Raw genomic sequence first — 24,767 nt, 5'->3', positions numbered from 1 at the left:
AATCATAAAATTTTAGAATGTTTAATTTTAAAAATAAATCGTTAGTATGATCCCTATATTGTGATCTTGTAATAATACTCTTTTGTAAAATAAAAAGTGGTTGGGTGTATTTCTTATATGTATTACCCCAAATCTCCAGACAATACGTTAAATATGGAACAAATAATGATGCATATAACATAAATAATGCCTTCTTATTTAACAAATTCCCAATCTTATTTAATATCGCGACTGTCTTTGAGATTTTAGATTTTACATAATCAATATGCTTTTTCCACCCCAATTTACAATCTAATATAACACCCAAAAATTGTATTTCATTTACTCTTTCTATTTCCTCCACCCCTATTCTTACTTTCACTTCTGTCACACTATTTTTACCCCAAATCATAAATTTAGTTTTACTCATATTCAGTGACAGCCTATTAATATCAAACCATTTCTTAACCCATTCCATCTCCCTTTCCACATTTCTCACAATGTCTTTTAACTCTTTCCCAGAATAAAAAAAATTGGTATCATCCGCAAAAAGAATAGGCTTGAGAACACATGAGACCCTACAGAGATCATTTAAATATAAAATAAACAATTTTGGTCCCAGGACCGAGCCCTGTGGAACCCCACAAAAATTTTCAGGGGACTTGACATAATTCCATCAACTGAAACAAATTGTGTTCTATTATTTATATATGAAAAAATCCAAGAATATGCAACCCCTCTGACCCCATACTTAAACAGCTTCTTCAGAAGAATATCATGATTTATAGTGTCGAATGCCTTTTTCAGGTCAATTTGCACTAAGCTCATAGTAAAATATGCTATTAAAAGATTTGTTTCGTGCAATTTTTAGACAAACAAATTGCAGAACCACACTGCAATTTTTACTGCATGGATAATATAACAAAGTATTGCAAAAATTAAAATAAAGAAAAGAATAGACTGTAAGCCAGTGTTTTCTTTATATTATTTTTAATATCATGCATCACACTATTTTATACTATACTGTTATTCTTAATGTACTGTACATTAAGAATAACAGTACTGTACACATGTATTTATATAATTGTACCTTGTGTTATATTATCCAGATATTATAAAAAGAGAAGTTGTGTTCTTGAGTCCATTTGGAATATACTTGTTGCAAAATACATGTGCAAATAAATATACAACAGCACTCTTTATTCATCTCACTCACATAAAAACAAAGATTATATAATTCTCAAAATGCATCAAAACCATGGAAAGAACATAATGAAACCGTTATGCCAAATTAGTTAAATAAATGCTTTAACAGCTTTCAATATATTAAATGAGATCTTATTTACTGAGATAACAACCTCGTGTTTTTACCAGGAGAGAGTGTAACGGTCAACTAGCGCATTAAAACGTCACTCAAGTCACCATTTGTTGATTGTGTTCCCCGTCAGAATCTGTTTCCCCATAGCCCCGATATGGCATGAGGTTATGGTTATGGTTAGGGTGGGTAGTGTAGGTTAGGATTAGGGTTATGGTTAGGGTAGGTAGGGTACAGTAGGATAGGGCTCTGATATAAATCTCTAACATCTGAACATACGGGCAGGAGACTGGTACATTTTTAGAACAGCAAAAGTGCCACCTGTTGTACAGGGGTGAAATAGTTTTTAGTTTAATTTTTTACGGACTCTGTGTGAATAGACCTTCCATCAAATGTTTGTCTCACAAAATCGCCTGCATGAGTAAACCGATGATGGCAAACAATGTCGCTGCCATATCTGATCGCAAAGAAAACACTAAAGAGACTTCAGTTGATGTCAAACAAAACTTCTGAATACATTTTATTTCACTGACTTGGGCAAATAAGCAACTAGTTTTTCTCTGGTGTAGGTGATAAATGCTGCGGAGATGTCAGAGTAGTACTGCCCAGATAGCACACGTACATCTCTGAGATGTATGTTTTAGATCTTTTAATCTGGAAAGTTTTATAATCTAATTAACTTTTAGATTAGATATACAAACATTCTAAATCATAAACATCTCAAAAACATCCCAGACATACATCTTGACACAAGCAAAAAATATATAAATACTTCTTCCATCAAATAGACGTTTGGGTGATGTGTGTGCGATAAGGGTACTAAATCTATCAGAAATGACACATTTACAGCACATATCATTCATGGCTGGGTTTCCCAAAAGCATTGCAAGCTTAAGTTGATTGTAGAGACCATTGGTGCCAATGTTTTCTATGATCTACTTAGCTTACGAGGCTTTTGGGAAATGCAGCCCATGTCAGTAAGTGTTACATTATTCTGTGTTGTTTTAAATTTGACAAATTAAACTTTTCACTTGTATTATTATGACCATGTTTCTGATCAAGTTTCATCACATGCAGATAATATGATAGCCTAACACTTTACAATAACATTGTACTCATTAACATGATACATCAAGATTAACATTAACCAAGATTCATAATTGCTGTAAGTGTTGTTCATTGTTAATTCATGTTAACTAATGTAGAAAACACATTGTTAACAAATACAACCTTATAGTAGAGTGTGACAGATAATTTGTTGTGGTGTCATAACGGATAAATAATAAAAACTATACTAAAACTAAATAAAAAAAATAGCAATTTTCAAAAATACAAACTTAATAAAAACTAATTATGCACCCTTTAAACTAACTAAATGAAAACTGAACAAACAAAACTAAATTATTTATTTATTTATTATTATTATTTTATCCCTTTTCCTCCCCAATTTGCCATACCCAATTCCTACTACTTATTAGGTCCTCATGGTAGCGCTGTCACTCACCTCAATCCGGGTGGTGGAGGACAAGTCTCAGTTGCCTCCGCTTCTGAGATAGTCAATCGGTGCATTTTATCACGTGACTTGCTGTGCACAGAGGCTCATCCTATTCTCCAAGATCTACGCACAACTTTCCACATGCCCCATTGAGAGCGAGAACCACTTAATCGCGACCATGAGGAGGTTACCCCATGTGACTCGACCGTCCCTTGCAACCGGGCCAATTTGGTTGCTTAGGAGACCTGGCTGGAGTCACTCAGCACATCCTGGATTCAATCTTGTGACTCCAGGGATGGTAGTCAGCATCAGTACTCGCTGAGCTATCCTGGCCCCAATAACTCCTTTTTTTTTTAATGTAATGTTAATGATTTATTTTTGCAAGTCAGACTACCAGACCTAGAAAAGTGAAATTGAAGCTCAGCTTTATTCAGCATTTATACACCTTTATTGGACCATTGTTTGCTTAGGCGTCTTGCAGGCTTAAAAAACAGGTGACTCTTGATGTCGTATTTGTAATCCTTCCTTCAAATATTCAATTACGCATTGTGTTATGTACAGTGTACTTTCATAGACAGATGAAGACTGTAGCTCAACTATGAAAAACCCACTGTAACTCCTGTATAACTGTGCATTTAATTGTACTGCATGGTGAGGATGTCAGAAGTTTGGTCTCTAAATCAAACAATTTGATTTGAGAGAGATGTTTCCTTTTGTTGGCAGTTGACATGAGTGTGTGAGTTGTTAATTGGGCAATGTCAGAAAACATTCTAGCTCTGTAATTCTTATCAGATTCAGATCATGATTCTGTTTATCTCTCTTCTTCAGCCTTGGAACATTTGCTTCTCTCCATGGCCGTATGTATTGCAAGCCACACTTCAAACAACTTTTCAAGTCTAAAGGCAACTACGATGAAGGGTTTGGTGAAAGGCCCCATAAGGAACTTTGGGGTACAAAAAAAAAGAACAACTCATCAGAGACAACAAACATGAAAAATGGTTCTCCTGACAATTTTAATGTCAGAGCACACAGCCCAAAACCAAATGACCTCACCACAACAGAGGATACCACTGGAGATAATATGAACGATGACAAGAAACAAGCTAATAAAATTGCAGTTGTGTGGCCACCCCTCAGTGATTCCCCAAAGAAGTCTTTTAATGTGGAAGATGAAATAAAGCTAGTAAAACCTGCCTGGCCTCCTCAAGATGATTCAGATCTTTCAGGAAAAGAGAATAATGAACAAGCGCAAAACAAGAGGCAAACTCAAATTACCAAAAAAGCAGAAAATGGACCCAAAGAAAATGGTGGAGGGCTTGTAGAACCAATATATCTGCCAGAAGAGTCATCTACAACTGCTAAAAGAATTCCAGAGCCTGAAAAGCCAACAGCAACCCAACATCCCAATACAGCTGAGGTTGTAGAAGATGCCAGTGCAATAGGCAAAGCCACAGAGACCTCAAATGGAAGCCAACTGACTACAGATCAGACAGCTGAAACAGCTCAAGCAAATATGGCAAAAGAGAGACAAAATGCTAATAGAAAAAAAGAGGAGTTGGAGGACAAAACAGAGAATGGAGTTGAAGAAAGAACAGAAAATGTGATCGCTAGTGTGGAAAGTGGAAATGGAAATAACACAGAGGAAAATGTTACTAAGGAAAGTGAAAATGAAAAGCAAAGAAAAGTAAATGAGGGAGAAGAAAGTGTAAAAGTGACAGTGACAGATGGTGAAATACCAGATGGCCAGACAGCTGATCAGAATGCAAACAAAAATAACAGCAATAGTAACTTTTTATTGGACAACAAGGCCATTTTGGCATCAGAGAACATCAAACAAGAACCAGGAATGCTTGACTTCTTCTCCTCAGGGCCATTTCCTGCTCAGGAATCATTTAATGAAGACACCATCAACAGTGAGATGAAGGCTTTTGACCCTTTCGAACAATTCCCACCACATGCCAGATACTCAGATGACATGATAGAGGCAGAACATCCAAATACCAAAACATTAGTCAGCACAGAGACTGATACAAATCCAATGCTCAGTGCCTCACATTTCCTAGATGACATATTTGCAGGTTTCGATGACACTTCTCACTTGTTGCCTGAATTTAAGTATGACATGTCTAGCAAGGAATCAGTCTCATCTCAGCTGGATGACCTTCTGAATTTTGGAATAGAATCAACAGGGGAGACAAGCCAAAACACAGAGATGGAAATGAGGAAGAATCTGCTTGATAAACATGACACCAATGCTTCCGGACTGTTAGGAGAAGCCAGCAGCCTTTGGCAGGATGAAAGAGACGTCTTGTCCATAGAGGATCAAATTAAACAGAACCGATATTACGATGATGATTAAAGAAGAAATATGAATCCACACTCTTTTTAAACTGCCATACAGCCATTTAAGTATATTCAATCAAAGCTTCTGTTAACACCACTTAACAGAATGGTCTCAAGATATGTTCATGAAGAAATTAATGTTAGCATGCTTGTATTATTTTATCCTCAGCTTGTGGCAACCAGTGCACACATTCTGAAACTTTTAAGCTTAATTTAAAGCACCTGGTGTGCAAGACAATTTGGGAAAATATGATAATAGTGATTCTATTTGTTTTTTTGTTTTGCTGTAAGCATTTAACTCAAATTTCATGTATCTTTACCTGTGTCTGTTTTTCCATGCCTGAAAATGTGCAAATATTCTTTTACTTTCTTTTACTTTCTTTATAGAACATTGATAGATTGTTTTGGTTTCTGCTTTTATTTGATAGAATTCCTAACCAGTTTTCTGTTTTAGGAAGGTTAGGACGAATTGCTTCCAATATTCTGCAAATGCATTGACAAGCAATAAAGATTATATTTCTGGAACTGTCAGCATTATTTGTTGTGTGTTTCATCAGTATTATCTTTTATATTATTTATACAACATGTTTTGCTTAACCTGACATAGCTACAGAATATTATCAGCCACTGAAAGTACTTTTGCAAATAACGTACTGTAAGATTTCAAAACCTTACCTGTAAATCGGATAATTTAAATTAAATTCTGAATTATTTTACAGGCTAACAATATAACTTTAAACATTATTTCACCATATAATGCTTACAGAATTACTGAACATTTAAAATAAGAGAAATGTAATTAAAATGTATTTCATATATTTTCCTGTAAGAAGCAACAGTATTTTAAATGTACCATTTAAGGTACAAAGCTGGGGTGGTACTTTTATTTTAGGTACATATTTGTAAAATTTTGTTTCCCAGAGGAACAAAACATAAAATGTACCTTTAAATGTATACAAGAGGTCCTTGGGGTACAATTATGTCCTCAAAATGAGTTATACATTTTTCTTAGAGGTTCAAAATTGAGGGTACCATCACAGTGTCGGCCCTTGTAACTTAAACAAGTGTGGTGCTGTCACGGATGCAGCCAATATAGAGAATACTGCAGTTGTCATTTGTTAAGTGTTTTAGTTATTAAATAATTACATTATTTTATTAACCAATATAAAACAATCTAACTTTTTTTAGTATTTACTTGATTTTTAAGTTAAACTTAGGTAAAAAGTTAACTGGAGACAATGCAGATTTTGTCATATAACCATGGGAGCAGTCCTAAGGGAGGGCCAGTCCCCCTGTGTCAGTGAGCCAGTGGCTCCTCTAAATTTGGAGTGGTAGAATGGTTGGACTGACAGTGGCTGATTTGGGAAACAGGTTTTCATCAAAATAAGAAATAAAAAAGTAAATTAAGATTTACTGTAATAGCATGATTTCCAATATTATTATCACGAAACTCTATCTTATTTTCTTCCCTATTGAATGCACCTGAGGCCATATTGTTTAAGATTGATCTTATCTTGGGGCTTGGGTAGCTCAGCAAGTAAAGACGCTGACTACCACTCCTGGAGTTGTAAGTTTGAATCCAGGGTGTGCTGAGTGTTGTTTGTTGGGGTAACTGACACAAAATACTTTTGGGAAGTGTGCATGTCACTGTCATTCCATCCTCCATTTACCACTTTTTAAACAGCAACTTAATAAACATTATTATGTTTATTACATGCAATAATGATCAGAAATATTATTATGCATGCAGTATGCATGTATATATAACCCTATAGCAATTGAGATAACATACTAAATGGAATACTATTTGAACTTTTAAACATTTATTTGTTGCTCTGCAGGACCATTTGCAATGAAAGATTGAAGTTAAAAAAGGGCTTAAAAATGGCAACAATCTTTAAAGAAATGGTGACCATTTAAAAGACCTTTAGGCTACACATTGTTTATGCTGCTAAAATTCTAACCTAAAATATTGATATGGCATTCATTTTTATTCAGTCATTTTAGCACATTTGTCATTCTAAAGAACAACATGCAACATGGCTCAAACATTAGTCATGAGCTTTTTTGTTCATAAATTTCATTTTTACAGAAATGTGATTCTAAATCTTTGGTTGTCTTCAAAAATAGCATTATTTTAGCAAATATTAATAAAAGCAATTGTTTTATAGTCCCACAGAGTTTATTTAAGGTATAATGTAGTTGCTCCCCTACCTCATCCTGCCCCCTGTTTAACTGACAGTGTAAAAATAACAATAGCATTTAGTGTAATACAATATTTAAAAGCATTTTTCATTGATGTTTTTTAGTATTCTGACATCCACAAAAGTATAGCCATTAATTTTCACTTCAAATATTTAAATAAATAAAAACCTGCCTTTGACTTATTTCCTTCCATTGTAGCACAACATTGCCTCAAAGCAACATGCCTAAAATTATTACATTAATGTATAGACTGTATATATTAATTTTATTTATTTATTTAGTTTTCAAATAAAAATAATGAATCCAATCCAAAGAAATGTCCAATTTACGGAAAACAAATGAGAATCAAACAATTTTTTAAACAATTATTTAATAATTTGTGCAATAGAATGTATATGAAATGTATAGGCCTTACAGTGAAAGCATTTCCGTTATTTGGCATCAAAAACAACAGTCACCTTGACCTTTTTAGAGAAAGATTGCAGCATGAAGTGGAGGCTGTATGCTGATCAAATGAGCAGTAGTGGTAGGCTGGATGGCACCTACTGTCGCAAAGCGTCTGATTCGCACCAGCGTTGTGATTCGCGTTTTGCCTGGTTCTGATTGGACAGCGTTCTATATCCCGCTGCAGCGCAGTCGTTTCACAACACTCGGCCGCTCTTTCATACAGTACCATCTATTCGCCTAATTCTCAGGAGACTACTGGCATCATTTCACCAAGGAAGCTAATGTGACAAAAAAAAAAGGTGGGTTTAAAATGCATAACATCGTTTCCCATCACCGACGGTGTCGACGCGCGGCTTTTGTGGAGCATCCCATTCTTTAATGTGAGAAGCGCAGCATGCGATATAGAGTCAAGTGATGTTAATGTCGCGTGTGGGGGGATAAAACGAGAGACGTATAAAGCTTTCTATGCGTATAGTGTCTTTATTGGGGTCTAGCTATCAGTACCAGTGTTCCGTAGATCAGTCAACTCTGTCAATGTCATCTGCATCTTGTTCTATTCGCAAAAATTAGTCGCGTGTCTCGCGCTCCCTGTTTGGAATGGTCGAGTGGTAGACAGTCTGTTAGTTATTGGCAATACAAACCGTAAGTAAGAGCATGGATGGCGTCATGCTCAGACCAACTTGGGTCGTCATTTATAACCGCATCCTGGTTGCATATTTAAGAATAAAGCAGGCAGCAGACCTTGATGCATTCGCAGCTTCGTGTTTCGTTGCGACAGCCTCAGCCCCCATTCATTTTCAATGTGTGAAAAACAGCACTGTCCACATACTTTAATTTGTGTTCTCTTGTACACAGGCAGGCATACAGATTTGGAACGACATAATGGTAAGTCAATTACGACATACTTATATTTTATGGTGAAATACATCATACCTGGACTGAGGTTTTTATAATGTTGTAGTCTTTGTGTAGATCAACATAACTTTCACCTGTCATAACGTCACTGTCACTTTAAGTTAATATATTTAAGTCCAAGCTCATTACAAAATGGATGGATAAGGCAGAAAAATAATGAACAGGCTCATATTTAATTCTGAGCTCCACAGACTTTGTGACATAAAATGTTCAATATTAACAATCAGTATTGTAAAAACAATTTCCTGTTTTGTGTCCTAAATTGAAATGAGATCTACACTCCTGCCTCAAGGCCACTTCTGTCTTTTTGTTGGGTACTATGTCGTAAATTACTGGTAGATGCGTAATGTTGTCCTTTAATTATAAACATCAAGATTTTAGGTAAAAATAAATATGATAGTAGCTACAGCAGGGATAATTATTCATGAGCTTGTTTGCATAATTTTGGCATACTTTTGATTTTAGTCTTTTTGTTGGATTAATTCTGCTGCGCAAGCAATTACATCCTCCTGTATGATAAAGAAAGTTTTTGAGGATACTTTAAAGTTTAGGCTATTTTAAGCACTATTAGCTCTGTGCTCAAACCCATATTCCTGTACTTATTGTTTTTATAAGAGACAGTTATCTGCAAACATGTCTTAATCAGGCCCATAGCATTGTTTGTATGTCTAATTTACTTTTACACATTTGGCAGACAACTTCATCCAAAGTGACTTACATACAAACCATGTAATTTATCAGTATAAATACATTAATTGTGACTCAAACTCATGACCTTTGCATTGTTAGTGCCATGATCTACCAGTTGAACTACAGGGCTGTCTAGAAATTTTTTCAGACACTTATAAGCATCAATCTGTTAGTTTTAACAGTGTTCTGGTGCATGCATACTGTATGGAGAATTACATAGAATTGCTCTTTCTCTATGTTGAGCTCAATATTATTAGTTGAGTCATTTTAGCTGTAGATAGAAAGATACTAGTTGAGGCATTATAGCTGTAGATAGATAGATAGGTAGGTAGACAGATAGACAGAGATAGATAGATAGATAGATAGATAGATAGATAGATAGATAGATAGATAGATAGATAGATAGACAGACAGACAGACAGACAGACAGACAGAGAGACAGAGAGATTTGAGAGATGTTTATTGTGTAATTACAGGTATACAAGCATATTCATACAAATTTGTGCTGACGTTCTCATTCTCAGGAATGAGTTGGTGCTTCACTGGTAATTTAATGTGTGTGTGATGCCTGTGTAAGTATATCAAACTCTATCTGTGCTTAGGGAGAATAAACCCACTTGCATACTAATTCCATTTTCCTGTTTAATTCTTTTTTTGCTTACATTTTGAAAAAGTGGAAATAGAGCATTTTATTTCTAAAGTGTAGTTAAAACGGTTTTGATTTGTATTAAAACATTTATTTGACACCAAAACATCCTCAAATGTTTTAACATCAGTTAGTATCGAGACTGAATGAAAAACCTTCTGACTACAAAACGTGTTCTGCCTTTATTGATTTGAGTACATACATTTGTCTTTTGCTTTATAGATGTGAACGGGGATCAAACTGACTTTGCTTCTAATGTATTTATTTCCATTTCTATTCTCTGAGAAAATTAAATCTAAATGGGCTCAAAATATAATTGCTCAGTACTGACTCTGGTATTAAAAGTCATGTCCATTTTAAAGCTGGTAACTACAGTGCATGTAAACATGTAAATGTGTTAACAGCTATTGAAGGAGGCGTTTTCTTTATTTACTTTATTTGTCTCTGACTGCTAGTGTGAGAGCTTTATTTATAATGAAATGTCTCATTTTAACACAGTCAAAATATTCTTTGTTTGAGCATCCCGACCAGCCAATAGCTTGAGTTTGGGTCGAGACTATCTGTTTGAGACAGACAGGAAGTGTTCAGGAAAACTTTTTGAAAACAGTCAATGTTTTTGCCATGCCATTTTGTTCCACTAATAGTGCAAAAAAATACACACTTCAGTGTTTTAGGGGTTTTAAGGAGGGTTCATTTGTTTTATAAATAGTTGTGAAAGGTGAACCAAAGTGAACCAAACATTACAAATAAGCATTGCTGTTGCACCCAGTGCCAGGAAGAATACAAAACTAAGACACCCGAGTGCGCACGCACGCACGCACGCACGCACGCACACACACACACACACACACACACCGCCTCAGGATTTATCATTTGTGAGAGCAGCTGTGGCAGCCATCTGTTTATTGATCAGTAAATCAGAGAAAGCCTTACTTTGGCAAACACAATTATACACATGACAAATATGCAGTCATTGGACTGAGAAATATGTTTCAGACTTTGTAGATATAATTTACTTTTATTCAAAACAGGTTGAAATGCTTTAAAAATCTTCTCTATAAACTGAAATTGAATTTTGAGTCAGAGAACAAGAATGTGTTACTTTTACAATAAGTGACTACCATTGACCAAAAACAAGAAGATCAGTCATTAACAAGAGAGATCTGGCTCATTTATGCTTAGACATACTTGTTCTGATGAATGCTGGTGAGCACTGTTGTACTGTATATTTAGTACAGTGAAGCACTATTTAATACAGTATTATTAGTTTGGTTGTCCCTTTATGTAATTTATCTGTCTCTCTTTCTCTATCACTCTCTCAGACTGATTCAATCAGCAATGAATAAAATATATTATGTCTGCCAGACTCTGAAACATATTTCTCTGTTTAACAGCTGTGTTCTCTGTTGCCTGTCCTGGTTTTTGCCAGTAATTACGTAGAGTGCTAAATTGAAATGACTAGCTAGACTAGTTCATACAATTACTAATAATTAGTAACAATAGTACAATTAGATTGTAGTAACATATTTTTTTATGTTTTATACAGTATATAAACAGTTCCGGTCCTCGAATCTGATTGGACTAGAGATGTTCTGTGAGTACTGATGGTCTCACACTGTCGTTAGGTACTCACCACTGCTAACTGAGAGTCTTGCCATTTCAGAGATGCTCTGACCCAGTCATCTGGCCGGAATATATATATATATATATATATATTAGGGCTGTTGATTTAACGAGTTAATTCATTGCGATTTTTAGTTTTTTTTAAACAATGCATTAAAAAAAATTATGCAATTAATCGCAATGCCCCCGGACCGTAATAAGAAAGATTCCTGAGAAATGCAAGCTTGTAGTACCATCTGTTTACTCCAGAGGGCAGTAATTGAAATTTCAGCTGTGTGGCAACGCGCAGTTTATACAGTGAAGAAAACAACCTTCCAGCTGACAGAACAACACATGCGTTACGTTCTTGTTTTCAAAACACTTGATGGAGCGCAAATTCAAACTAAGGGATCTCAAGATGTGTTCTAAGTATTAAACTTTATTTAACTTGACACAGTGCACTAACAATGTTAGTTTATGACACAACACACCTGAGATGCCACACAAGCATGTCTGAAGCAGGTGTAAATTGACGGTTCTTAAACAAGCCCTCATAATGAATCTCAAACTGATTGACAAATTCACTTGTGTAATGGATTGCTGTGAACTGTATGCCAATGATTGACTTATGATCAATAATATGGTAGTAAACAATACATTGTATTCTAAAGCTGCGTTTTGTATTGCCTTATCAATGATTAACACTTCTGCCACAAGAATGTAATGCATTTTAATTATCTGATATATATATATATATATATATATATATATATATATATATATCATTATAATTTTTAAATATTTAAAGATAACTAAGTATAATTATTTCATCATTATATATTGAATTATTGTTATATGAGGGGCTTTCTCAGCAAATATTTGTATATTGATGAATTAATCGGGACACCATGTAATTAATTCGATAAAATATTTTAATCGATTGACAGCCCTAATATATATATATATATATATATATATATATATAGATATATATAGTATATATATATATATATGTATGTATATATGTACATATATATATACTGTATTTAAGCTTTAGAGCTCCTGGTCACTGTATGCTTGTATGAAATCTCCTTTTGTGTTCCACAGAGGAAGGAAAATCATACAGGTTTAGAATGACATATAAAATATATATATTGCACATTTGCACTTTTCTCAGTGTGGGAAATATATCTACATCTTAGTTTTTGTGCATCAATTCTGGATTGTTTTTCTGTACACTTTTGTGCAGTTACTTAGAGAAAACGGGCAGAAAATGATAATGGCTCACATATGATTGCACACTTACTTTACTAAATGTTGGGAAAGGACAGTATTGACAGTATTGACAATATTGATCACTGTGCTCCATAACTGCTCAACCCCTGGATGCCCCCATGGCAACAGCCCAGTATCCCACAGCAACAGAAGACAGATGCTGCACTCCAAATAACAAAAACAAGGGACTGAAGCATCAATATGAAGGTTGCAGAAAGAGTGTATGTGTTGTAGATCTGTTGTGTTTTGACATTTATTCACAATTATGCATTATTTGTCAGATACTGTGCTAAATTAGAGGAAATGTGACTGATCAATACCTAATTAAAGATACAATCAATAATTCAAATCAATTAAAAGTTGTATGTTTGAAAACATGAATGAATTGACAGAGTTCAGTAGGTCATTGTTAGCTGGTAAAAAACAGTTGGTGTATCATCATACATCAAAATGTCATTCTTTTTTCACTGTAAATCTTGCCATTGTAGTCTCTAGGCAGGAACATTATTTCAAGATCAATAACACTTCCTAGTGCCTGATGCATGCTTTGAGTGCTAGATGGCACTAGGAAGTGTTATCGAGCTTGGAATCGTGATCGCCAAGGAGAGACTGTTAATGTCAAGATTTATTGGGAAAAAGGTGTTATATTTTAATCTGTTCTCCCAAAAAATGATTGTATTGCTTCAGAATACATTAATTAAAACACTGGAGTAACTTTTATGCTGCCTTAATGTGCTTTTTGGAGCTTCAAAGATTTGGTCACCATTAACTTGTCTTGAATGGACTTAAAGAGCTGAGATATTCCTCTAAAAATCTTGTGTTCTGCAGCAAAAGAAAGCCATAAACATCTGGGATAATGTTAAGTATTATGATGAAAGTAAATGACGAAAGAATTTTCATTTTTGGGTGAACTATTCCTTAACAATGCTTGTAACTTATTCCCTGTTTATAAATATAAATTAGATTACAGTAGGTTAAAACCTATGCATACCATTCTCTAAGGGTGGCCCCAAAAAATGGTTTGAATGCTCATATCTTAAAAATGCATAAAGGCATTTGCACGATTTTTGGTGTACTTCTATGACTTTTTGTCTCAAACACATATGTGAAATTTATTTGCATTAATTGCACAAAATAAAGTGGTGCCATTTGGCGATACACATGGGCTGTAATAATAGTCACATTACTTTCACACAGAAATAATACAAATCTTCTAAAATCTACAATTTACAGTTTAAAAAAAATTTAAACAACAAAATTACATCATTGTGAGCATCAACTTAATTCAAATACATAAGTAAATTGACTAGCTAAGTTTTCAATAGCAGCAAACTTAAGTGCTGCTTTTTCACCATGTGGCCCCGTTTTTATTGGGCCACACTTTCATACACAAAATGCTCAAACCTTAGCTGCTAAATCGCCTGGATATATTTGGTCTATCACTAGTTGTGTGTGGAAAATTATGTTCTGCATGGTATCTTGTCTTTAACTGACTACTATGGAAAACACAGCAGCACCCCACTTACACTTGGATCTGACCAATATTAATAGAGGTTCAAAGAAACAGGCCAGAAAAGGGATGAGTCACTTTTCTCTGTGAGGAGATGAGAGAGCTGAGGGGTTGGAAATTACCTCTGGCTCTCCTGCTGGAGTCTTTCCCAGACATTTACTGCTGATGTTGTTTGTTTGTCATAATAGAGACATATAGCTTTTCACCAGGTCTACCTTTAGTTTACACTCCAACCCGTAATATCACTTCTGTCTGCTTACATATATTTATCTAGCTGTTTGTGTGAGATTTCATAAGAGTCACTTTTAATTCCTCTCTCTCTCTCTCTCTCTCTCTCTCTCTCTCTCTCTCTCTCTCTCTCTCTGTCTCTCTCTCTGTGCACATGCGTGTGTGTCTTCTGAGCGAGTGGTGAGTACGAGTGAGTTGTGCCTGCTGTGGGAAGAACAATTGTCTTTTTCTTTTTTTTTTCTTTTTACTTTTTTCTTTTGATTTTCTCCCCAATTTGGAATGCCCGATTCCCAACGCTTTAAGTCCTCGTGGTGGCGTAGTGATGTCAATCTGTGCATCTTATCACATGACTTGTTGAGCGCCTTACCACGGAGACGTAGCGTGTGCGGAGGCTCACACCATTCTCCGAGGCATCCACGCACAACTCACCATGTGCCCCACTGGCAGCGAGAAACACATTATAGTGACCACGAGGTGGTTAACCCAATTGTCTTTTTTTAAACTTTCTCTTTTATATTTGAGCTTTAATACCTGTTATACACTGGGTAGTGAAACAAAGTTCAGTGAGTTTCGGGTGTTAGAAACCAGTGCTTTAATTGGGAGCATGACTGCCCAGGGTGTGAATGCTTTATATTTATTGACGTGGTGCCATGGAGTTAAAGTGGTGTCCACGGTGAATGTGGAAGAGTGCATTTTGGCTGTCGGAGATGTTGTTGGCCATATGTGTGTTTTAGCGGCATTAAGAATGATTTATGCAAATGTCTTGAATACAGCAGAGAACACAAAGGAGATGGTGGAGAAAGGAGTAGTGATTCGTGGTTTATTCACCCCAGTCCTTCCCGTTCCCTCTCCCGCAAAGAAAGTAATTTTGTCTAATGTGCCGCCTTTTATTAAAGATGAAATATTAGCCAAGGAACTGTCAAGCTTCGGAAAGTTGGTTTCTCCAGTGAAAAAGATTGCAATCGGGAGTAAATCTGACTTTATTAAACATGTATTTCAGGAGATTTACCTAAATGATTTTGAAAGACAACGTTATTGAACTTAATTTAAATTTGAAATTCAGAATTGATGAATATGACTACACTGTCTTTGTATTTACTGATATGATGAAATGCTTTGGATGTTGCAAAACTGGACATTTAGTTTGTGCTTGTCCAGAGAATGATGGTAGAAGATGTCTCAGGTGAGAGTGGGGTACAAGTTAATGATGGAGAATCTACTGGTGCTTCTGAGCCAATCCCGACTGAAACGGTGCAGGCCACGATGGACATAGATAAAGCGCCTTGTAGATGGACAGTCGAGGCAGATCAGGTCACGGTAGAAAACATGCCACAAATCGACAGGGATGAGTCAAAGTTGAATTAATCCAAAGACTTGCTTAAAGAGCTTTCTAATAGAGATGGAAATAGTAATTATGTTAATGTTGCTGAAGGTAATGAGAATATGAATGGTACCCAGACTAGTTCAATGAACTGTTTGTCTATATTAAAGTTTAATATATATATTATATATAGTTACATTGAGAGTGTACTAAAGGTTAACCCTCTGGGGTCTGAGGGTGTTTTCGGCCCTGGAGAAGTTTTGACATGCCTTGACATTTGTGCTTTTTTCAGTTGCTTAAAAACACATTAATGGCTAAAGCCTGATAACACTGTATTCAGCACAAACTGGGCTACAATAATATGTGAGCAAGATGTGTTTACATGTTTGTATTTTTGAGAAAATAACGTTTATGCATGGTTTTTGAAAAAACTAAAATTTTAAGTCATTGTAATAAAGTAATTTGTCCACAGGACTTTTGAGAACTGAATCTTGTAGCCTAGAGTTTTTGCAACAAAATAATGTGAAAACCATCCTGATCACTCATTCATACAAAACAATATAGTAATTGAACGTTTGTAAGACACTTTTAGTGTTAGAAAGGTCATATGCGAGGAGGCGTGAATTATCATGAATATTTATTGTAATCCACACCTGAGGAGATAAAAGACCCCTCCCCTGGGCCTATCAATGAGGAATGTGACAGAAAAAGAATGAATGTGAGGAGACTTAACTCTTTCCCCGCCAGCATTTTAAAAAAAGTTGCCAGCCACCGCCAGGGTTTTTGACGATTTTCGCTAAACTTTAATGGCCCGCAGAATATTTTCTTCCATGAATATATGAAGACGCTATATATCAAAATAAAGATCTGAGCCTCTGCTTTTAGGCAAAAAAAAAACGATTTTATTTTATCTTCATTTGTTCTTTTTTATTGCCACTTGAACAGAGGTAGGTTTTGTCAAAAACAACATTTCGGACAAAAAGCTGAGAAAAAGGCATTTTTATCAAACAAGTGCTTTAGTATTAGTATGGTGTTCCACTTCACGTTTGAGACGATCGCAGTCTGTTTCTTTGATCAAAGAGTTGCGTACTCTTTCAAAACATGTGTGCAGGTCTTCCTTACCGTATACCACCTAAAACACGGATACCCGGAAAATTCCGTGTTTGGCGGGGAAGCGTTTTTTCATAAAACCCGGAAAATTCCGTGTTTGGCGGGGAAAGAGTTAATGATCAAAATCAAGTTTTAAGTTAAAAGAATAATCTAAACATTTTCTTTACATAATACTTAATTTTAGGCCTACACTACCATTTAAAAGAAGTTTCTTTTGCTCACCAAGACTGCATTTATTTGATCCAAAATACAGTAAAAACAGTGATATTGTGAACTATTCTTACAATTTAAAAGAACAGTTTTCTATTTGAATATATTGTAAAATGCAATTTGTGATCAAAGCTGAATTTTCATAATCATTACTGCAGTCTTCAATGTCACATGATCCTTCAGAAATCACTATAATATGCTAATTTTCTAATATGGTATTTCTAATATTATTTAAAGTGCATTTTACTCATTTAACCTGAACACATATTTGCAAGCACAAGCTTTGTTGCTGATAATGAGGCAGCATAAACACTAGTTAAAATATAATCTAAACATTCATATTATTTTTAGATCATATTACATATTTATATCATACAGCATACAATTTAAATGCCTGCTTTAGCTAAAACAGCATTTAAATGTAACTAAAACTTGCTTATTAGGACATGTTTCAAATTTCAATACTCTGAATCCTGGCTGGCAAGTCTGGAAACAGTCCCACTAGTAAAATATGTACATGTTTATATAAAATAGCATATCAACTTATTAAAACAATGACTTACTTGTCAGAAATTGTATCCTCTGCTGGATCAAGCCTCTCTTGATCGGAGTCCCGCTCTTCTTCTGAGGAAAATTGTAACTCATCGTCACTATCCAGGAGTTCTCTCACTTGTGTATTGTGCTGTCTTTCAAACACGCAGATAAGTGAATGACTTTGTTTTTAAGGCACAGTCGGGGCCGTTTACCATATGATTTGATTGTCTCAGCATATTAGCGTATGAATAGCGCGCTATGCTGGTGTGTGTGATCACATTACAGATAATTCGCTGAGCCAGGTGAAACTGTATATCGCTTTGTTTCATACAGATTACATTCCAGGTGAATAATTGTTTTACATTTAAATTGTCTTATTTAAAAGTATACATTTTAAGCTTTCTTTAGACATATGTTTCATGTTTGTGTGAGAAGAATTCACGGAGTTTCAGTTCATTTTTTGACGTGTTTCAGAAATATGGTCGCTGACACAGAGACTGCTGGCAGCTCACCGTTTATTTTTTCTTTATTTTACAAAAGCTCAAAGTTTTGTTTTTATTGTGAGTGTATACAAATAAAAGTAGACCCTTTATAGTCTCTAATGATGTCTTACACTTATCTTTATGCCCCAAAATGACGGAGAATTTTATGTTGTTTCTGCTGTAATGACGAAAAAATCCAGCAGGACGCGCCGGCGCGTCTGTAGACCCCAGAGGGTTAGTGGCTTATCTGCTGGAATAAAAGTGAGGCAGTTTTAATCCCAAATGGGTTAATTTTTACAAAAGATGGTTTAAAGTATTTGGGAGTATATTCGGCAATAATATAACTGTTCACAAAACCTGGGAGGGAACAATTGAAAAACTTAAAGTTTGATTAGAAAAAATGGAGATGATTGTACCATACTTATCATACAGGGGACACACTCTAATTATTAATAATTTAGTGGCTTCCTCTCTGTGGCACCAACTGGCTTATATTTATCCTCCATCATATTTACTTGCAAAAATTCAGTCTATTTTAACCGGTGTTTTGTGGGTTAAGTTGCACTGGTACCACATAGTGTATTGTATATATCAAAAGAAGGAGGACAAGGACATCATATCGACTACAATATATTCAGTGTTTTCTCACTGGCCCAGAGTGTTTAATTTGGAATCAGTGACCAGTGATATATTAAAGACTGCTGAAGGACAATGTTTAGACAAATCTTTGTTCTTGTCTGATCCCAAAAGAATCAACAAGGTTGCCAGTTTTCTACCGCAATAATTTTTAATGTGTGGGTCCACAATTTCTTTATTCTGGCTGCTGGAAGAACCCTTTATTTATGGTGCACGTTAGGGACACTGACTGCATGTATTCACTAAATCCAATATCTCAACACTCCTAGTTGGTCCTAGTTTCAGAAAAGTTGAGAATGTAGCTGCTTCCATAAGAGTTAAATCAATTTGAGTTGTTGCACAAGCACTACAACATAAGAAACAAACATGCTTCAAATTAATGTGGGGGAGAGCTTATCCCTAATGATAAAGACTTGTTTCCTAATCTGACTCTTTCTCCGAATTTAGATGAGTACTGGTATTTTTTGAAAATGTAACATATAGGGATGAGTAGTGGCAAAAAATGTACAAGGCTTGTGTAAAAGTGTTTAACAAAAAGATATGAAAGTTGTATGAAAGAGTTGTTACACCCTGGCGTATGTTTTTTTGTACTGGGTAAAGATACTAGACCAGAGTGGAGAGCACTTTATAAGCCACCATTAACTAAAAGAGCTGGAGACTTACAATGGAGAGTTTTACATGGCATTGTTGCTGTTAATGTTTTTTTCTCTTTTAAATACAGAAGTTGGCCAAGATTGTCCTTTTTGCCTCCAAAGAGAGACTGTTTTTCATGCTTAGGCCTTTATTTGATGTTTTACAAAATATCTTTGATGTTTTTGATGAAGGATTTTCTGTACAAACTTTTATTTTGGGTTTTAAATATACTTGAAATGGCAATATGATTTGCAGTTGTTTAATTTTATTTTGAGCCAATCCAAAAAGGCCATTTACATTAGTAGAAAAGAAAAAATGAACAAAAAAGTGATTATAATATTGGAATGGTGTTTGTAGCTATTATCAAATCAAGACTTGATTTTAGTTTCTATAGAACTATATCTGAAGGACCCAAGGAAATATTACATGATATGAGTTCAGCATATGTGTTTTCATTTTCTATTTTTCTGTTTCAGATTCATATGCAGCAAAAAAGTGGGATCTGGGAATAAAAATGAATACCCATCACGTGCAAAGAGAGAATTTCGACTTCCTGTGACTTACAGACAAATAGACATCCAGCAGCACCTGGATCAAAAAGCATCTCCATTCACTCCACACTATATTTATGCTTTATTAATGACTGTCGGAACAGACGCAGTGCAGTGAAGACCCACAGAGACAGAAGGTCAGTTATAGGAAAGTGCATGCTGCAAATCTATTATAGATAATATGAGACAGGGAAGAGGGTCATTCAATCTTTAAAACCTTCATCAATAACACTGATACCCCTTTAAATAACATGATTACCAACACCAATAAATAATTGGTGGCACCAGTGCTCCTCTAATGCTCCTTTATAGCAGAATGATGCTACTGAACAAAACTGAACCAGTTTTGACAGCAAAAGATGGATGGTTTGTGCTCATTTGAGCAATGATCTTCAAATAACTACACGTGGCCTGTGGGCTGAACACGTGTGATTGACAGGTGCTCTAGCCACTGCCGAGATGCCATCAAAGGTGTCATGCCTGTACATGCTGACTGTGGTCTGCTGGGCCAGTGCTCTGTGGTATCTCACTGGTTCCCGCCCCTCAACCTCCTACGTGGGTCCGATGAACTTTGCCGTCCGCAAACCACTCCCAAGACTCTCAAAAAATAAAACGTTGAACAACATCCGAACACGTTCCCTAAACCCGCACAATTTCAAGTTTCTAATCAATGAGCCCACCAAATGCAAAAGCAAAACACCCTTCCTCGTCCTCCTCATCAGCACCAACCACAAGGAGTTTGACGCCCGACAGGCAATACGGGAGACTTGGGGCGACGAGAACACATTCAGCGATGTTCGTATTCTGACTCTGTTTCTTCTTGGGTTCAGCACGGAACCGGTCCTCAACCAGATGGTGGAACAAGAGAGCCAGATCTTCCATGACATCCTGGTTGAGGACTTTGTGGATTCCTACCACAATCTGACCCTAAAAACTGTCATGGGGATGCGCTGGGTGTACTCATTCTGCCCCGATGCACAGTACATCATGAAAACGGACAGTGATATATTTGTCAACATGGACAATTTAGTGTTTAAGTTGCTGAGACCCAATACCAAGCCAAGGCGGCGCTTTTTCACAGGTCGCGTGATAAACGGAGGCCCCATTCGTGACATCCGCAGCAAGTGGTTCATGTCCAGAGAGCTCTATCCTGACAGCAGGTACCCACCCTTCTGCTCTGGCACCGGGTATGTGTTCTCTGGAGACGTTGCAGAGTTGATCTATAAGACATCTCTCCATACAAGACTCCTATATCTGGAGGATGTGTATGTGGGAATGTGCCTGCGTAAACTAGGTATTCAACCCTTCCAGAACAGTGGATTTAATCACTGGAAAATGACCTACAGTCTCTGTCGCTACCGGAAAGTGTTGACTGTGCATCAGATCTCACCAGAGGAGATACTCAGAATATGGAATGATATGTCCAACAAGAAACATCTCAAATGCTAATAAACACAAGGCATTGTTAAAGGAATAGTTCACCCAAAAGGTTTATTCATTGAAAAAATTTCCCTCTGCCCCATTTTCGTAGTCTTTTGTTGTCCATTTCAGAGCTTTGGCTGAGTGGAAGATTACCAGAAAATAACAACATAAATTTTGGTCTATTCTTCTGACAAAACTATCGTATGGCTATTTAGACTTCATATGGGCCACTTTTATGATGCAGCTTGACAGACCAAGTCAACTTCCACTTTCGTTATATGGAAAACAACGGCCACGATATTCTTCAAATATTTACCTTTTGAGTTTCATGGAGTAAAGTAAGGTCACACTAATCTGTTTCCTGATGTCATCCTTTTCCTAGGTATGCTGCAATAGAGAGGTTTTCTGAAACGCTACGTTTCGGTTTTCAGTGTGGATGAGAGGTGTAAACATAGCAGAATTAATTAGTTTTTTAAACAAAAACGTATTCGTGGCATAAGTCATATGGGTTTGGAACAACATTAAAATGAGAAAGGATTACAGAAATTTTTTTTTTTTGGTGAACTATTCCTTTAAATTTGTGTATAATAATGTTAAAACTTGAAGGTGTAAAAACATGATTCATCTACTAGACTGCTGTGAATTTATTTGCTTTATATTAGTAGTGCCGACTTTCAATGGAAAACAAAATTATATTATAAATAACACTACAGTATTTACTATCCCAGAATTATGCCAAGTACTACATTTAATCATGTAAATCACTTTAATGAATGAGTATGCATATTTATGTGTAGTAAAAGCCTTTGCAAATCATATAGCTCAGTTTTAGAACCTGAATAGGAACATTATTTTGCCATTGAAGGGTATGATGAAATGGAAACCCTTTACAATAAGGTTCCATTCATTAATATTAGTTAATGCATTAGATATCATGAAGTAACTATGAACAATAATTTATAGCATTTATACATTTTTGTTAATGCTAGTTAATAAAAAATACAATTGCTAATTGTTCATGTTAGTTCATAGTGCATCAACCAATATTAACATATACAACTTTTGATTTTATAAATGCATTACTATATGTTGAAATTAACATTAACAAAGATGAATAAATGCTGTAAAATATTGTTCATTGATAACAAATGGAACCTTATTGTAAAGTGTTACCGATGAAATAATGCAAAAATAAATTGCATAGACACACACACACTTTGATTTTACATTTACAGTACATGCATGCACAAGAAATACACACAAACAGGCACTCAAATACACATACAAGTACCTTCTTGGCATGAAGAGCTATTTACTCTAGCCAGTCCAGCTGAATTAAAGAGAAACTGAGCTCCAAGCTTCGCAAATCAATCAGCCAAGGATACTGAAACCCAATACAAAACCACTGGTCCCCCAAAAAAACCTTTCCAATGTAACCTTTTAACCTTTTCAATTAGTATGTGCTTTGTATTTTTGACAGCAAGTGATCGTGTGCTGCATTAGTGTATATTTAGCCATTCAATTGTGTACTGCAGGTGGATGAATAAAACGGGGCAAAAATGGTCTTGTATTATAATAATGTAACATAGCACACATGAAAAGGCCACGCTGGGACCATGCACTTTATTTTGTATATGAAAACTCATGGACAGATCTGTTTAGCACTGCTGACTGTATATTGAATAAACATATCCACTTTTTCTAAAAGTATCACTGTTCTGTTACGTCTTTTATCACTGGGCATAGTAATCTGGGAGTGAAATAATCTGATTGGTCTATTGAGAATATATTATTAATAACATACAATTTATTAACAATTACATTTCATGAGTCAAAGTGACCACAGACAAATACCTCTACTAAAAAGAATTTCTTCTAACCCTATTTGTAAATTTATTCAACCAGGTTGTGCTACTTAATATCAAGCCATATTTAATCTCAGACAGAGCTCCAAAAAGAGGCGGGAGCTCCAAACTGCCAGCAAAGATATAGGGTGCCCATAACCTAACCCTTTTCCTAACCATGTATGGAAGTGACCCCACCCTTTTGGAGTTTGCGCAACCTCCTTTTGGAGTTACTCTACACCCTTATGGAGTAACTCCGTCCTCTTTTGCAGCTATGCAGCTATACCTACTTGGGACCTTATGCAACAGCTACTTAGCATTACTGACACCTGCCGGCCAAGAAATGTCAGATCACTACTGCTGCTTCTCTGTAATGTAATTGACATGCGTATTAAAAAACAAAACAAAAAAAACATGTCTTTTGGGCTATTGTTACTCTAAACATGGTAATCTGGGAACCCATTGTCAGATAATCTGATATATCTAGTGGGAACGTGCTGTTAGAAATTATCACAATTTCACCAACTTCTGGGTGGACACTGCATTCATTTTTTGGCAATGGGTTCCAAATGAGACTTTGAATATGTTAAGATTTCTTGAGCATGCTATCTTGGTTTTAAGGAACCTTTCAAAGTAAAGAAATGTGTTTTTGTTCTTTTTTAACCAGTCAATAATTGGCATACGTTTCAATCGAAACATGATGTCTATTATATTGAAACTTTTATATAAATCTAGTTATTAAAATAAAGCTCTCTTACACAATATATGTGTATTGAATATGTATTATAAGCTATTTAATGATTTATTTCAGTAATTGAAACAATGAAACTTTATTAAACAGCAAAAATTTAAATGTAACACAAATTTCAAACCATTGAAACACGTGAAACGTGACAACTTACTCAAAACATGTTTCCTGTATTGTTTGCTATGTAATTCAATGGTCAGTACAATGAATGACCTCATTGAAACAAGATAATTATCTCGTGCTTTAGTGATTAAAACAAAATGTATAATTACATATCACTATAACCTTTATAATAATGATTATGTAAAAGAAAATATTTACAGTTCTAATAAAAGCATGACGCAGTTAGTGTGAGCAAGAGTTTTGTACAAAGACTTTTGGTCTTTACCACTTGTAAAATAGTAAAACAAAAAAACTGTAAGGTGTTTATTCAAAAGACAGACACTAAAAACTAGAACCCAAAGAGGATGTAGTCATCATACCACTAGTGAGCTGGTGTTATGGTGAAACTGGACTCCCTGTTACCTGATTGGTCCCTATCCCTAAAGCCTACCCCTACACCTACCCCTTACCATAGTAGGGAGGCACAAATATATATATATTGCTTTATTTTTGTACACACATTA

At 35.5% G+C, this 24,767-nt stretch overlaps 2 protein-coding genes across 4 annotated transcripts in view; both read left to right on the top strand.

Annotated features, from left to right (window-relative positions):
• Positions 1–3,766, top strand: part of LOC127646556 (xin actin-binding repeat-containing protein 2-like) — a 70,999-nt gene extending 67,233 nt beyond the window's left edge. For both annotated transcript variants that reach the window (XM_052130310.1, XM_052130311.1), the window contains exon 10: positions 3,618–3,766. The gene's annotated coding sequence lies outside the window, so the exon portion shown is untranslated. The remainder of the gene's footprint in view (positions 1–3,617) is intronic.
• Positions 3,767–7,991: 4,225 nt separating this feature from the next.
• On the top strand, positions 7,992–23,415 carry b3galt1a (UDP-Gal:betaGlcNAc beta 1,3-galactosyltransferase, polypeptide 1a). Of its 2 annotated transcripts, XM_052130889.1 has the most exons (3): positions 8,030–8,083; positions 8,640–8,669; positions 20,053–23,415. In XM_052130889.1, the coding sequence occupies exon 3, from the start codon at positions 20,587–20,589 to the stop codon at positions 21,574–21,576; it is 990 nt and encodes a 329-aa protein (XP_051986849.1). In that variant the 5' UTR covers positions 8,030–8,083; positions 8,640–8,669; positions 20,053–20,586; the 3' UTR covers positions 21,577–23,415. The 2 variants fall into 2 exon arrangements, with proteins under 2 accessions (XP_051986850.1, XP_051986849.1); XM_052130890.1 differs by lacking the exon at positions 8,640–8,669 and having other exon boundaries at positions 7,992–8,083.
• Positions 23,416–24,767: the final 1,352 nt, after the last annotated feature.

Source organism: Xyrauchen texanus, chromosome 7 (genome assembly GCF_025860055.1).
Source record: "Xyrauchen texanus isolate HMW12.3.18 chromosome 7, RBS_HiC_50CHRs, whole genome shotgun sequence".
Taxonomy (NCBI): domain Eukaryota; kingdom Metazoa; phylum Chordata; class Actinopteri; order Cypriniformes; family Catostomidae; genus Xyrauchen; species Xyrauchen texanus.
This window is presented reverse-complemented; position numbering and strand designations above follow the sequence as displayed.

Coding starts and splice junctions, on each gene's coding strand:
- b3galt1a (XM_052130890.1), top strand. CDS start 20,587: ATGCCATCAAAGGTGTCATGCCTGTACATGCTGACTGTGGTCTGCTGG.